This window comes from Vicugna pacos, chromosome 32 (genome assembly GCF_048564905.1).
Source record: "Vicugna pacos chromosome 32, VicPac4, whole genome shotgun sequence".
Classification (NCBI taxonomy): Eukaryota; Metazoa; Chordata; class Mammalia; order Artiodactyla; family Camelidae; genus Vicugna; species Vicugna pacos.
In genome coordinates this window covers 13,699,231-13,713,358 of record NC_133018.1, presented here as the reverse complement: position 1 = coordinate 13,713,358, position 14,128 = coordinate 13,699,231, and the positions used below count along the sequence as shown (strand labels likewise).

The 14,128-nt window shown below is 51.9% G+C and overlaps 1 protein-coding gene across 3 annotated transcripts in view; it reads left to right on the top strand.

Moving 5' to 3' along the window:
- Positions 1-5,837: 5,837 nt before the first annotated feature.
- The window catches only part of TESC (tescalcin), a 45,215-nt gene continuing 36,924 nt past the window's right edge, over positions 5,838-14,128 (top strand). The window contains exon 1 of one of the 3 annotated variants that reach the window (XM_072953096.1): positions 5,838-6,060. In XM_072953096.1, coding sequence (XP_072809197.1) covers positions 6,003-6,060 — 58 coding nt within the window. In that variant the 5' untranslated portion in view covers positions 5,838-6,002. The remainder of the gene's footprint in view (positions 6,061-14,128) is intronic. The other 2 variants (XR_012066262.1, XM_006204788.4) reach the window with 2 other exon arrangements.

Sequence of the window (14,128 nt, the reverse complement as noted above, 5' to 3'; positions counted from 1 at the left end):
ACCCATACAGCACAATATTCTTTGGCAATTAAAAGGAATGAAGTACTGATTCTGCAACGTGGATGAACCTTGAAAACATGATGGGTTGATGGAAAGGTTCTAAATTGATTGTAGTGATGGTTGCACCAATTCTGTGAAAATACTAAAAATACTAATACTAAAAACCATTGCATTGCACATTCTACGTGCGGGAGTTGTATAGTATATGAATTATGGCTCAGTGCAGCCATTAGCCAAAAAAAAAATCTATGTTAGAATCACGTGCAGTTCTCATTTCAAAAGCACTCCTGGACTTCCTGAGTCAGAACTCTGGAGAGGGGCCCAGGAATCTGAATTTAAATAAGACACCCCCCAACCCCCACCACCCCAGGTGGTGTGCGTGCACACAGAACTTAAAGAACCGTCCCTCCAGGAAGACAGTCTGGTCAATGCTGTTTCCTTGGCACTGGGGTCTTGCAAGTACAAACCCAGTTCTGGGCTATTGTAATAACTGCCCACAAACCTGGTGGCTTAAAACAACATCAGTGTATTATCTTGCAGTTCTGGGGGGTCTGGAGTCCAAAATGGGTCTCACTGGGCTAAAACCAAGGTGTCAGCAAGACTGTGTTCCTTCCCGGAGACTCTAGGGAATAATCTGTTTCCTTGCATTTTCCCACTGACAGAGGCTGCCCGCATTCCTTGGCTGGTGGCCCCTTTCTCCAGTTCAAAGCCAGCAATGTCTAGTTAGGTCTTTCTCACATCGAGTCACATCACTCTGGACTCTGACCACCCCCCTCCTTCCTCTTTCACATATAAGGACCTTTGTGATGACACTGGGCCCACCGCCTTCTCCAGGGCAGCTGATTTACAGCCATAATTTCCTCTTGCATGTAACGTAACATTAGTTACAGGCTCCGGAGATTAGGATGCGGGCATCTTTGGGGTCTGTTATTCTGACTTCCATACAGTCCTGCATTCAATGGTGTCGAGTGCCTCTCCCCACATTGCAGACACTGAGCAAAGCAAAGCAACCATCCCGGGCTTGCTGCGTTTGTGTCTAGAAAAGAGGTCCTAGCAACTCCTCCCAAATTCTGATCACCGCTGCCTCCTTCCACGGCTCCCACCCTCCGCAAAGCCTGCCCCATCGTTCGATGGAAAGCAATGTGGCGAAGTCAAAATAGATTTTGGGCCACAGCCACCTCTTTCTGCATCTCTGGTGAGTTTGTTTCTTGGACAACAAGGCAGAGTTTGAAGCCCATCCAGGGACAAGCTTCCATCTGCCCCCTGCAAGTTCCAGTAATAAGGCACTATTTAGAATTACATAAATAATAGAAAAACATGCTCAAGCTGCCCTCCCCTAAAGAGCTCCTATTTTTAGGCGGTCAGTGCTCCCTCCCGTGGAGCTGCATCCCTCTGCGGTCTGGGTTGAGGAGATGCTGGGGGCAGCCGCAGAAGTGCAGCCCCTGGGTTGAAGTGCTGCTCAAGCGGCTCCTCACTGGGAGCTGACGGATCTGCAGAAGTTGAACACCGAGAAGGACCCTTGTCCCTGACAATGGAGAGGTTATGATTTTCCCACTCAGGGTGGAATTTAAAGCTCAAAGAAAATGAAGAGAGGGAAACAACTCTTCTAAGACCCTTGCAGAGATCACTCTCCCAAGACCGGAAGTAGGGGGTGGAGTAGAGATGCCAGCCATTTCACATTTGCTGAGTCCTCTCTCCAAAGATGGGATTGTGGACCCATTATACAGATGAGGACGTCAAGGTTCAGAGTGGCAAAGGAACCAACCCAAGGCCACACATCCCAGGGAGTCATACAGCCAGGATGCGACCCAGATCTGAATCCATCTCTTACAGTGCACTGTTGCCCAAAGTTAGCTTCAAAGGTCAGGGTGCCTCGGGTGAGAAGGGATTGCTTAGAAGATTACCAAAAGGACAACTTTAAATTCAAAATGCAGATTGGGGCTGATTCTTCTCTGATTCCATGCACACTAAAACCAAGAAACCAAGACCTGTGAGATCAGCAGAAGGAGTCTGGATGAACCTGAGGGAAAAACCGTTTCACAGTCAAGACCCTGGTGTAGACGGTTCTGGGGTTTCTCTCCCTGGGCATATTTTACTAGAGCACCACTAATCCTTACTTGTTTGAAATGATTAAGGTGTGGTGTTTCTAAGTCAAAGGCCAAGCAAGATGGCACTTGGAGTCCTGATAACTTTTTTTAGGGTCAGTGGCCCCCAAATTAAGAAAAGTGCCTTGTTACACCCAGAACATTGCCAAGCCTTGGGAGTCCCTCCAACCTAAGTGATAAGAGGGACAGGAGAGCAGTACAGGTGAATTTTAGGAACTGCCATTTACGCAAATTCCTATCTGCTGTCGGAGTCTGGTTTACCACCCATTCCAAACGCCTTGGTTTTCCCATTAATGAAACAGGCATGTATTGGGTGCCCCTTCTCCAGGCTCCTGCAGCAGCCGGTACCCACTAGTGTACCCATCAGTGATGGTGTGTTCCTATCTCTTTCCTCCCAGACTCTGAAGAGAGAGACTGACTTATCTCGCTGTAGTGTGTGAATTCCTGGCATTCAGTAGTGAATGAATGAATGAATGAATGAACATATGAATAATAATAACAGTGTAACAGCGTATAACAGCGTGCTTTGTCTGAGACCAGCTTGCAAGAACAAACTGTCAAACATCCAGGACTTTTGCAAGCCCATTGTTCAGTTATTGGTAACTTGAAATTGACCGTGGTGGGAATATTTACACCAGGGAAACAGGAAATCAGCAATGTCCCAGGGTAGAGCTTTCCTTCTGCTGTCTCGGAGACTGTTTATCTGCCGACCACAGGGTAGCACTTACTATCTCAGGCACTGTTTTAAGCACTTTACATATATGAATCCATGTTTAACCATCATAAGCATCATGAAGAAGTCAACATGATTATTCCCATTTTACAGATGGGAAACTGAGGCCTGAGGAGGTGAAGTCACTTGCTCAAGCACGATTCAGTAGCCTGTGTCCCTTCCACACGTGAAGACCATCCTCGCTGTCTCCAGGCTCAGCTGCCCTTTGTGGCCTCACAGGTATCAGCCATTCTCACTGCAGCCACTGTTTTTAATCAGCTCCTCGGGGAGAAGAAAGGCAGTTGCCTGGTGACTGAAGTGTTTCCTAGCTCTCCTAAGGTCACGCTGCATGAGGGGGAGGATAAAGATCACCACACAGGGTGCCTCTTCTTCCAGGGCCCCAGAAAACAGATCCAATCAGCCCAGCCAGACCCCACGCAACGCTCCAGACCTCCCTGTGCTCTGACGCCATCAGTAGGATTGAATTAAAGCTCTGGCGTCCTGGCACAGGCGGTAGCCGGCTCTGTGTGGAGAGAGCCCCGCTGTGGGTGTGCACCAGCAGCGGAGGGGGAGGCAAAGCCCAGGCAGGGGGTGGGTGACCACAGGGCCCCCGAACCTCACAGATTGTCTCAGAACAAGCCGGTATTTGCCTCTGGCATGTCCCTGCAGAACCATAGCTGGGGATGATCATGAACTCCCCGAAGCTCAGCTTAAGGGCTCACAGAGTGTCTCCAGGGGCCTTTCTGGCTCGAACATTCCTGATGTCTGTGGGCCCTCATCCACCCTGCTGCACTGTCACCTCCTGTGTGTCTGTCTCCCACTCTTCCAGAACTTTCTTAAGAGTAGAAGTCTGGGTCCTGGTTATTCCTGGTTGTGGCTCCAGGACCCAGGCAGGCCCCTGGAACCAGCAGGCCCTTGATAAGTGTGCAGTGAATAAATGAATGAGCAAGCCAGCCTGCACACTGGGCCTTGCTGCTGCCCCAAGGAGCTCCAGATTATTCCTCCAAGTCCTGCCATCAGGAGGAAACTCCCCGTGGTCATCACACCCCAGCCTTCCAGCTCCCGCTGGCTGGCGAAGGTGGCTGGTTTGGCAGCAGACTCAGGAAAGTGAATGGGGGCCCTGAGAAGGGCTCTTCAAGGAGGTGATGTTTATCCTAAGATCTGAAGAGCTCCGGCCGAGGAAAGAGGAAGGGGAGGGCAGTGCCGGGCAGAAGGGACAAACACCAGGGCTTGTCTACGGGCTGACAGTGGCCAATGGGGCTTGAGATGAAGTTGACTGTGTAGAGAATTGATGGGGTAAAGACCACTTTCCTTCACCCCATACTCTGGGGTCTCTAAGTGATCACTGTGGGGAGGGGCAGGTAGAGTAAAGCCATGTGCTCCCTCACTGCCCCCGGGCACTGTCCTAGGGCTCCCCCGCCCCCACCACCGACCCCACCACCTGCACTGTACCAGCTCTGAGAGTAATCATGCCAAGAGGGAGGAAAGGCAGTCATTTACTCCCTCCACAGCAGAAAGCCCCATTGTTTAATCCTTGGATAATTTAATATAATAAAATTCCAGGAACAGATATTTTAAGTCAAAACAAGGTTGTGTCCAGCCATCATAGGTAATTCCCAAGAGGCCCTGGGATCCCCTATTCTGACCCGGAGGCCAGTCTGGTTTCTGGATTCCTTCTGACCCGAAATGCAGTCCCCCAGCCGGCTCTCCAGTTTGCTTGGAACAGCCAGTGCCCCACAGCCAACATTTCCCCAGCTTGGCTGGGTCTCAGCACTGCCCTAGCAAGCTCTGCAAATGCACATCCCAGGTGCTGCCCCGATAGAGGGTGAGGGGGAGCTGGGTTTTCAACCAGGAGGGGGCTGATTCTGCTGCTCTGGCATGTTTCAGGAGCCTCCTGGTGGTTCTGAATGGCACCCCAGCCCCTGGAAAGAGCTGTGACCCTCAGCTCAGGCCTGTGATCTGCAGCCTGTTTGGTTCTCAGCACCCCCTCCCCAGCACCCTATGAAGCAGATGTAGGTGGGCCCGCCCGAGTCTCCGTGAACACCAAAGCCCCTACCCAGCACTATTACAGAGCCTGGCACTTAGGACAGACCCTGAATGTATGCCAACCCTGGATGGCCACGTCACCAAGCACTGTGCAGCACAGTGGTCCGGGCTTGAGATACGGACAGTGTTGACTTTGAATTTCTGCCCTGGCTGTGTGACCTTTTTGAGAATCAGTTCCTCTCTTGTAAAGTAGACATGATTCCAGAGTCTTCTTGTGCTGTGTGCCAGGCCAGGCCCTTTTGATGGATATCTCATTATTATCCCCATCTTATGGAGAAGGAATCATGGTTAGACAGGTGGCAGGACTGGCCAGGGTCACACAGCCTGGCTACAGAACCCACCTCCTTCAGCCAGTTTAAGGCAAAACTCGGAGGAGGACTGCATTCTCTCTAGCAGTTTGAAATGCCGCCTTCCGGGTCCTGCTTGAATCAGAATCCCCAGAGGAGCTCTCTGAGCCTCAAATTTGAGACTGCACCCACCCTAAGCAACTAGGCTGTGCAGCTGGGATGGGCCAGTCTGGCACGTGGGGGTGTCCACTTCATCAGAGTGGGCTTTCCTGGAAGAAGCCAAGCAAAGCCCCCAGTGCGCATTCAAGTTAGATTATTATTATATTATCTTTATTGCTGTTCACCATAGAGCTAATTAATGCTCGCTGTCCTTCTCCACTGTCGCCAGGGAGTTTCCCTCCTGAGATCTGGGAGGATGTGAGGTGGAGCCAGGGTGGGCTGGGCATGGAACCTCCCTGGGGTCTCACCCCTCCTACCTACATCCCAGCTTTGCTCACACCTGCTTCTTCCCAGAACCAGTAGGGGTGCGGAAGGGGTGATGTACCCGGAGCACTACCGTAGCTGCGGGGGCTGGGGAACCTGGACGGTGGGCTCCGCATTCTCCCTCCCCTCCCCACCCACTCCCCGCGGTTTCCGGCCGGGGGCGGGGCGCTCCCCCTCCCCGCGGTGCGCGAAGCCGGCGCGCGCTAGGACCGTGGCGCGCCGCCCTCCGCCGATATAAGAGGCCGAGCTCGCGCCCCACGCGGAACCCGCGGCTCAGGTCTTTCTCCGGCGTCCCGACTTGCGTTGGACCCGAGGCCGGACCGGCCGCTGCGCAGCCGACGCCAGCCCGGGGCCCCCGCCGCGGGCACCATGGGCGCTTCCCACTCCGCGTCCGAGGAGGTGCGGGAGCTCGTGGGCAAGACCGGGTGTGAGTATCCCGCGGGGCACGGGGACAGGGGTAGGGACTACCCACCGCTGGCGCTGGGGGCTCCCAGCCCACAGCCGCCCACTCGGCTTCGCGCCGCCGCGCTGTGTGACCTTGGGCTAGTAGCTGGCTCTCTCTGCACCTCAGTCTCCCCCTCCTTCAAATGGGTCCCCGCCAGCCACTTTGCAGGCTGCGGCGATGCTGAGTAAGTGTCGCGGTCGCTCAGCGCTCTCGGAGTTGGCTGGGAAGCCTGGGTCCTGGGGACTGGACGGGGGAGGGAGCAGGGTCCGGGCTCCCCTGCCCGGGGCGGAGCAGACGCCTGGGCCCGGGAGAGCGAGGGCTCAGGGATGCACAGCAGGTGTGCGCGCCCCGCACCTGAAAGTCGTTTGGATTCACGCTGCGCAGGAGGAGGAAAGTTTTGAAGACGGGCGCGGGGTGGGAGCGCGGCTCTGGCGCTTCCCGGCGTGTGACCTTAGACGGGTGGGCAGATCTCTGCGCCTCCTTTCGTTCTCCCGTCTGTAAAATGGGTTCAGAAGGGTCCCCCTCCACGGGTAGCTGGGAGTTTTAAGCGAGGCAGCGCCCGCAGAGCCCTTTGCCGGAGCCCGGCGACCTTCCTCGAGCTCACCCAGACTCCCGGGACCGCAGAGGCTGCGCGCCCCGCATCCGCCCCGAGCAGGGCTCAACCGGAGGCCGGGCCGCGTGCGGAGCTGACCGCAGGGAAGTAATGGCGGAAGCGCCTGTTCGCCCAAGTTAGCCGGGCTGGGAACTTGACACTGGGCCCTGACCTCGGGGCGCCCGGTTCTTTTGCGGGCTGTAAAGGGGGGTGTGGACTGAAGACCTCTGGGGTCCAGGGGAGTGGGCAAACTGACTGGCTATGGGAAGACCGGGTGTGAACTCTGCCAGCTCCACTTCCTGGCTGTGTGACCTTGGACTAGTCACTTTACTTCTCTGAGGCTTGGCTTCCTTCTCTCTGGAATGGGATTTCTGTTAGTATCTGGTAGACAGATGCTAAAGAAATGGGATGCAGATGTTATTTCTAGGAAGGAGCTGGCTCCTGGTTCCCGCTTTGAGTTTAGTGCAGACAACCAGCATCCATAGTTGATCACCAGCAGGGGTTGGCCCAGCCGTTTCTCCATGGGTTGAAAAACGACCCCTGCTTATCCTCAAACACCTCTTTCCAGGAGAGTCAGGTGAAAATTACAGAAAACCCATAATAACTGGTGTGTGTATACATGCATACACACACATATGTATGTAGACACCTTGTGTACAAATATGGAATTATCTGCAACTGGAGAAAATAAAGGTGTGGTGCAGTATGTATAATATGGTACTTTTTTTTTTCTTTAAAGAGGGGGAATAAGTAACTTTTATTTGCATCAAGGAAGTAAGAATAATGAATACTTGTTGGGGGATTTGGTAGAAGGGATGAAGGGGGAGTGAGTTTTTCACTGTAAACTTTTTTATATTTTCACTTTGAACCATATGTGACTATTTTACTTCTTCAAAAGTTTTATAAAGTCTAGTTCAACCCCAAGGCTAATGTAAGAGAGGAGACAGAATTCCCTTCACCTGACTTTCTTGGGTTTTCCCTGTTTTGTTATTTATCGAGTGCCCTCTGGCTGCCTTGAATCTGGATGGGTAGAAGTGGGGTTCCCTGTAGCTGCGATCTCTGCAGGAAAGGTGGGCTGGCCCCTGGCCACTGTTTTTCAGCCCCCACTTGGAGCAGTCTAGGGGAATTCCGTCTGGTTGTGGGTTTGATAGGTGACAGGGCTGCAGAGCATGCTGGGAATCTCATCAGTTTCCAGGGTCCAGCCTCTCCCAGGGATGATGACTTTCACATCCCAAAGTGGGAGGGGAGACAGGAGGAGGTCAGGGAAGGAGTTCTGAGGTCAGACTCGTGTAGAAGATGAATGCCTTCTGTTGTCTGAACTTTAAGTGGGTGGAAAGTTCCCCTAGTCGTGTGAAGGGTTTGGCGCAGTCTGAGAACTTTTACCGTTTCAGGCTCAGAGAGAGACACGGTATAAATAAATCAACCCATAGGTATCAAGCTCTGTGAACAAGACATAATCTGGTAACATGAAAGTTAGGAGAGGGGCAAGGAAACATTTCTTTAGGGGTACACCAGGAGGGCTTCTTGGAGAAGGTGAGAATGGAACAGACCTAAATGAGGAGCCACGTGTGTGAAGACCTGTGGGAAGTGTGTTTGGTGCAGAGAGAGGACACATCAAATGCAAAGGTCCTTTGGCAGGAACAAGTTGAGGACAGTGAAGGAGATTTATATGAGATGAGGACACAGGCATAGTCAGGGCTCAGGTTTGGGTGGGAGCCTGATTTAAGGGGTCTTGTTGGGCAAGTCATGTATAGGGCATACATGCCTCACTTTCATCCACTATGAACTGGGGCTAGAGGTGGTACCTTCCTCAGAGTTGTTGGGAAGAATTAAGTGAGTGAATACACATAAGGTGTTTAAAACAAGCATGAGTGTTTAGCATTACTGGCCATGCCCTAAACACATTTATGGGTCTGGTCACTCTGAGCCACAGGTAAGAGTTAAGTCTTGGAACCACTTCTTCACAGCTGTATGACCTTAAGCAAGTCATTTTACCTCTCTGAGCGTCGGTGCCCCTGTCTGTATCCTGAGGTGGCAGTATAGATTCAACCAGATGATGTATGTATGTACCACAGTGTTTGACTTGGTATGGGAATGTCCACGCTCTCAGGATCCTGTGGGCTGAGTGGAGTGTTCATATAAGAACCCTCAGGAAGCATCTCTCAGACGGGGGAGGAACCTGTGACCAGGGCGCCAGAGAATCAGCTGTGCCCAAGATGGTCCTTGATGTGAATAATCAGCCTGGCCTCTTTGTATACACTCCCATGGAATCCTCATCATAATCCTCCAGGGAAGGTGGTACGATGGCCATTTTACAAATAAGGAAACTGAGGCTCAGAGGGGTAAAGCAACTAGCCTGCCATCCCATGGTTCATGAGCAGAGGAGTCGGGGAGTCCCAGGATCCCCAAGTTCACTGTCCTGCTGCCACCACCATGCTTTCACTGTATTTTGTTGCCTCTCAGATTTCTAGGAACTCAGAAGGGGTAGGAAGAGCCTGCCCATGTATTTTTCTCACCTCCAGGCCTTTGCACAGTCTGTTCCTGTGCCTGGAGCACTCTTTCCATTTTACAAAGTTTGGTGGTTGCATAAGGCAAATACTTCGGTAACCTCTACCCAGTGTAAGATCGCTAGCATTTCCTCTTTGCCTTGTCTCTTTATGAAACCCATGCTCTTCGTCGTTTAGGGCTCTGCTTAGCTGTCGTTCCCTTCCACACAGCCATCCCTAGCTACCCTCCCTGCAACCTTTTGTGGGTTAGATGCCCGTCCTCAGCCCTCCCACGGCCCCTGCCTTCCCTCCCATAATAGCAGGCATTACACCGCGTTATAATTGTCAGGTTTGTCATCTGCCACCCCCTCAAAGCTCAGAGCTCCCTGAGAGCGGGGAGGATATCTTGTTCAGCTTTATACTCAGTGTGTGCTGCTTGCTTGGAGCACAAGAGGTACACGTTGAAGGGGTGAAGGCCCTCTGGATTTTATCACCCAAGGAGTATTGCCTCAGAACGTGTGTCTGGTATAAAACCTAGTGCCACCCCACCAGCTGGCCATGCCAGCCCCAGCCAGCTCGCCCACGCAGGGCATCCTCAGGTCTGCACACCCACCTCTCCTTGCCTGTGAGAGCCTTCTTGATTGATTTAAAACATTAAACAAGTATTCTCAAACATCTCTTCTGCGCCCAGAAAGCCGACTGCTTAGATTGTTACAATTCCTATTAAGAACCCAATCGAAAGCATCCTGGCTGCTTGTTTGAGGGGTGAGCTGGCCTTCCTCCCTGGCGGGAATGGAGTCGAGCCTAGCGTGTGTCCCGAGGTGTGACCTGGGACCTGGACAGGAAGAGTGGCTCCTTAGGAGTCACTCACCAGAGTGCATTCCCCGTTGCCACCTTGAGCTGGCCTGGAGGGGGCCTTGCTTCCCATCCCCCCCGACTCCGTGTCTGCTCCTGGAGTTGGAAAGGAAATAAGAGGAGGATTCTGGGAAAGGTGGAGAGGTCTTTTTTTTCCCTTCAGGCTCCAAAACAGCTCCACAGGCATGTCTATGTTGTTGCCAAGAAGCGGCTAGAAGGAAGAAGGAAAAACAGTCTCCCAGATCGAGAGTTCAGGCCTCGTGACGGTGAGGGCTAATGTTGACGGGGCGCCCGTCATCTGCCAGACCGTGGGCTGAGCTCTGCGGTTTCTCTGCAGTGCTCGTGGAATCCCCCCAGGAACACGGTGGCTTTTCTATTCTCTAGACAAGGACATCGACGCTCAAGAGGTGATATGATATGGCCAAAGCCACAGGCTACCAATTCCTGGTCTAACCCCTGGAGCTCATCCTTTGTTGGGGGAACCAGAGATGGGGGAGGCCTGTGTGGCCCAGGCTGACTTGCTGGGGTGGCCCTGTGTTTGCCACTGGAATCTCTCCACTGGGCAGTACTCCTTGGTTATAAAGTCTTCAAGAGGCCCCAGACCATGGCCTCGGCCCCTTCACCATGTGCCACATTCCCACTGTGCTCCAGGCCCTGGATACCTGGGTACACCAGACACCTCCCCTGCCCTCCAGAAGCTCAGCCTTGAGGGGTAAGTGTCGGCCGGTACCAATGAACTCTGCCTGTTGTCACCAAGGCTTGTTAAGCTCAAGGGCCAACAAAACCTACCCGGCTCCCTTTCCAGTTCCTCTGGGGTGGACCACAGTTTTAACCTGGGGTCCTTGGGGAGTCTCTGAACCCCATAAAGTGGGGGTACAGAACTGTGTCCATGTGGCTCTGAGAGACATGGACTCCCAGCCTTCGTGAGGCTCTCAAAGCAGGGAAGGTGTATTCCATCATATGTAAATCAGACCTCAATAAGAAAACAATAATAAAGGCACTTAAATTATTTTAGAAAAATGAATAATGGTGGCTTCCTACTAGGGGAGGGACGAACATGTCTCCGAGGTCCTGCAGGACCGAGTCCTCAGGGCAGGACAGTTGTTAAGGCCATGGGAGGGAGGCCCAAGTGTCCCCAGCCTCCGGAATATTTCCTGCCTTGTTCAGGTGGGGTGTCCAGACCCCTGCCCACCTCCCTGGGTGCTCACAGTGTGGAAATGTGCAGGAAAAGGCTGGGCAGCCGGTGAACCGAACTCCTGGGCTCCCAAAACCACCTCCTGCCCCAGCCCACGTGGACACTGTGTACTCTGTTCAGCTGGCCTGGTCATCCCACGTTAGCAGTAGCTGCAGAGCAAGGGCTGGAGGCTGGTGATCTTTGGGCTTGCCCTGCGCGACCTCGCTGAGATGCCTGGTCCAGGCCGTGGGCCTCTGCGCTGCTCGTCCACCCCTTTGAAAGTGGGCGGGTTGACCAGATAGCCTTGGGCTGTGACTGAGGTGACAGCTGCTCTTTCTGATGTCACTCATCTCCTAATCCTTGTAAGAGCCCCGTGGGACACTTGTTGACCACTTTACAGATGAGGAAACTGAGGCTTAGACGTGCAAGTGACCACTCAGGGTCACTGAGATGCTGTGTGTGGCCCCCAAATCCAAAACCAGGCCTTTTAATGGTTGCTGCTTTCTCATGTGTGAAAAGCTGCCCCTCCCACGTGACTTAATACAGACCCAGACGTTAAGAGTCCCAGAGTCTTACCTGGGAGAGGCTGCCTGCTGCCTCACAACCTCGTTAACAATGTTCCACACGCACGTGTGATCAGCTGGCAAGGGAAAAATTGGACCTCGAGGCAGATAGGATCGACTCTGGCAGATGTGGAAAGTTCTAGAACTGTGAGCTACCCCTGCTGGGGCAGGCAGACTTGCTGGTGCGCAGCGTGAGGGGCATGGGGAGTGCTAGCTAAGAAGAGGCAGGAATGTGGACCCCCCCCCCCCCCCCGTTTCCTGGGTCTTACTGCATGGCTTCTGTTTCAGAAGAATTTGTGTTTTCTCTGCATGAAAGCAATTGGCAATCCACTCCGAGACTTCCCAGCTCCCAGGATTAGGAGTAATTAGATCCCTTATGCACCTTTCTTTCTCACCTCTCCCACCCCCACCCTGACAGGGTATTTTTTTTGTGCGAGTTAATGTTCCCCGAATGCAGCACGGAATTTAATCACTGCTCAGATAATGCCGTACGGCCCAGTCTTACAGGCAGAATACCGCGTGTGTTGATAAGATGCTTCTCTACCTTTGCAAAGCACTTCAGTAGCCGTTATCTCAAGCCGGGGGAATAAGGTTTTTTTTCAGCCTAGAAGCGCCCACGGCTTTGGAAAGATAAGGCAGGGCCTCCTTTTCCCAGGCTGGGGAGGCTGGACAAGGTGACAGGGCGGAGCCTGGCACCCTGTTCCTTCTGTTCATCCTGTTGCCGGCTCCAGCTTTGTTATTAATTCATAAAACCAGAAGGCCAAGTGGGTGATTTCCACCAGTGGTGGTGGCCACCACCTTCAGTGAGAGGACCAAAAGTTCCTTGGTTGTTCCAGCAGCGTGACCTTTGTGGACGGGCAGGCTGTCAGAGTGCGCCTTCTGTGCTCGGCACGGCTCCCTGGGAGACAAGAGGGAGCAGTCAGGTCCCAGGGCCCAGGTGCCTCTGGGAGGGAGGGCAGGTGGCCAGTCAGGAGGCATCGACACGATTGGTGTGGCTGAGTCACAGAGTGATGGAAAGAAAAGGCGGGTTCCCTCCTGTCCTCAGAGCACCCATGCCAGGGTCCCAGGGATCAGAGAACCCCAGGTGAGCGCCCAGCACTTCCCAGGCCTCCCTCACCTGGTAGTTCTGGTGGCTTCCCTTGTCCTCACCTGCCTCTCTGAGACCTCAGAGTCCCCCTTGGGCACAGACTAGCTTCCCACCACCTCAGCTTTTACCAGCAGACAGATATGGGTTCGAATGACAGCACTGCCTTGTACTGTCTAAGCAAGAAACTTTGCCTCCCTGAGTCTCAGTTTCCTCATCTGTGAAATAGGAATGTGTCCCTGGGCTGCTGTGAAGATTAAATGAGAATGTGAGTAAAGCTCTTTACACATCACAGGTATTCAGAAATTGTTGGCAGGTGCTAATCATTTTGATCGTAAACCTTTCAGAAGCTGGCTACATACCTCCTTTTTAAGGCATTCTGTAACTTCCTTCAGTAATTCATACCATTTTTGACATGTCTCAAGTTACCCATCATCTTGTCCTTGTGTGGTGATCAGGGACCTTAGCATGCTTTAATTAGTATCACTCCAGTATTTTTTGAAACCTACATATTGGTTTTATTATTGTTTTATGCAGACTCTATTAAATCTTACAACTGTTCTTTCTTATATAGATTGAGTTTTCTTATGTAACACACTTTTCCAAAAATTTTTCTTCAACAAGTCTCTGTGAGTTGCCATCTTTGTCTGAAAATGCCTTTATTTTGCCAGCCTACAGGAGTGATCATTTGGCTGGGTATAAAATTTGAGGTTGCTGCATGTTTTCTCTCAGCACTGTGTTTTTGGTCTCTTTTTGCTGTTGAAAAAGTCAGCGCTTTTGTCTCGGTGATATTTCTTTGCAGAAATCTGCTTTTCCCCCTCTGTTTAAAAATTTTTGTTGGTGGTGGGTTTTGCTATGCTTTGTGTAGGTGTAGATTTGGTTTATCTTGCCTGGGACTGTTTCATGCCGTTTCTTCCTAAAAATGACTCATGTCTTCCATCATGAAAATATTATCCCTCCCTTTCTCTTCTTCCTCGGTAATTCCTATTAGAAAAATGTTGGACCGTGTCATTCTGTCCTGAGTGCCTCTTCACTTTCTTTCATATTTTCTTTCTTTCTGTTTCTCTGTGCTGTATTCTGAATCATTTCCTTAGGTCTGTCTTCTGGTTTACTAACTCTCTCTTTAGCGACTACAGCTTTGCTGCCTTAACCCAACTTAGTTTTTTAAATTCCAGTGACTTTTAAAAAACATTTTGTAAGTTCTATATGGTTTTAAATTCACTGCTTTTGTAATGGAGCACGATTCTTACTTTATTTGTAATAGTTTGAGCCTCACTGTATAATCTCTGCTGTCTT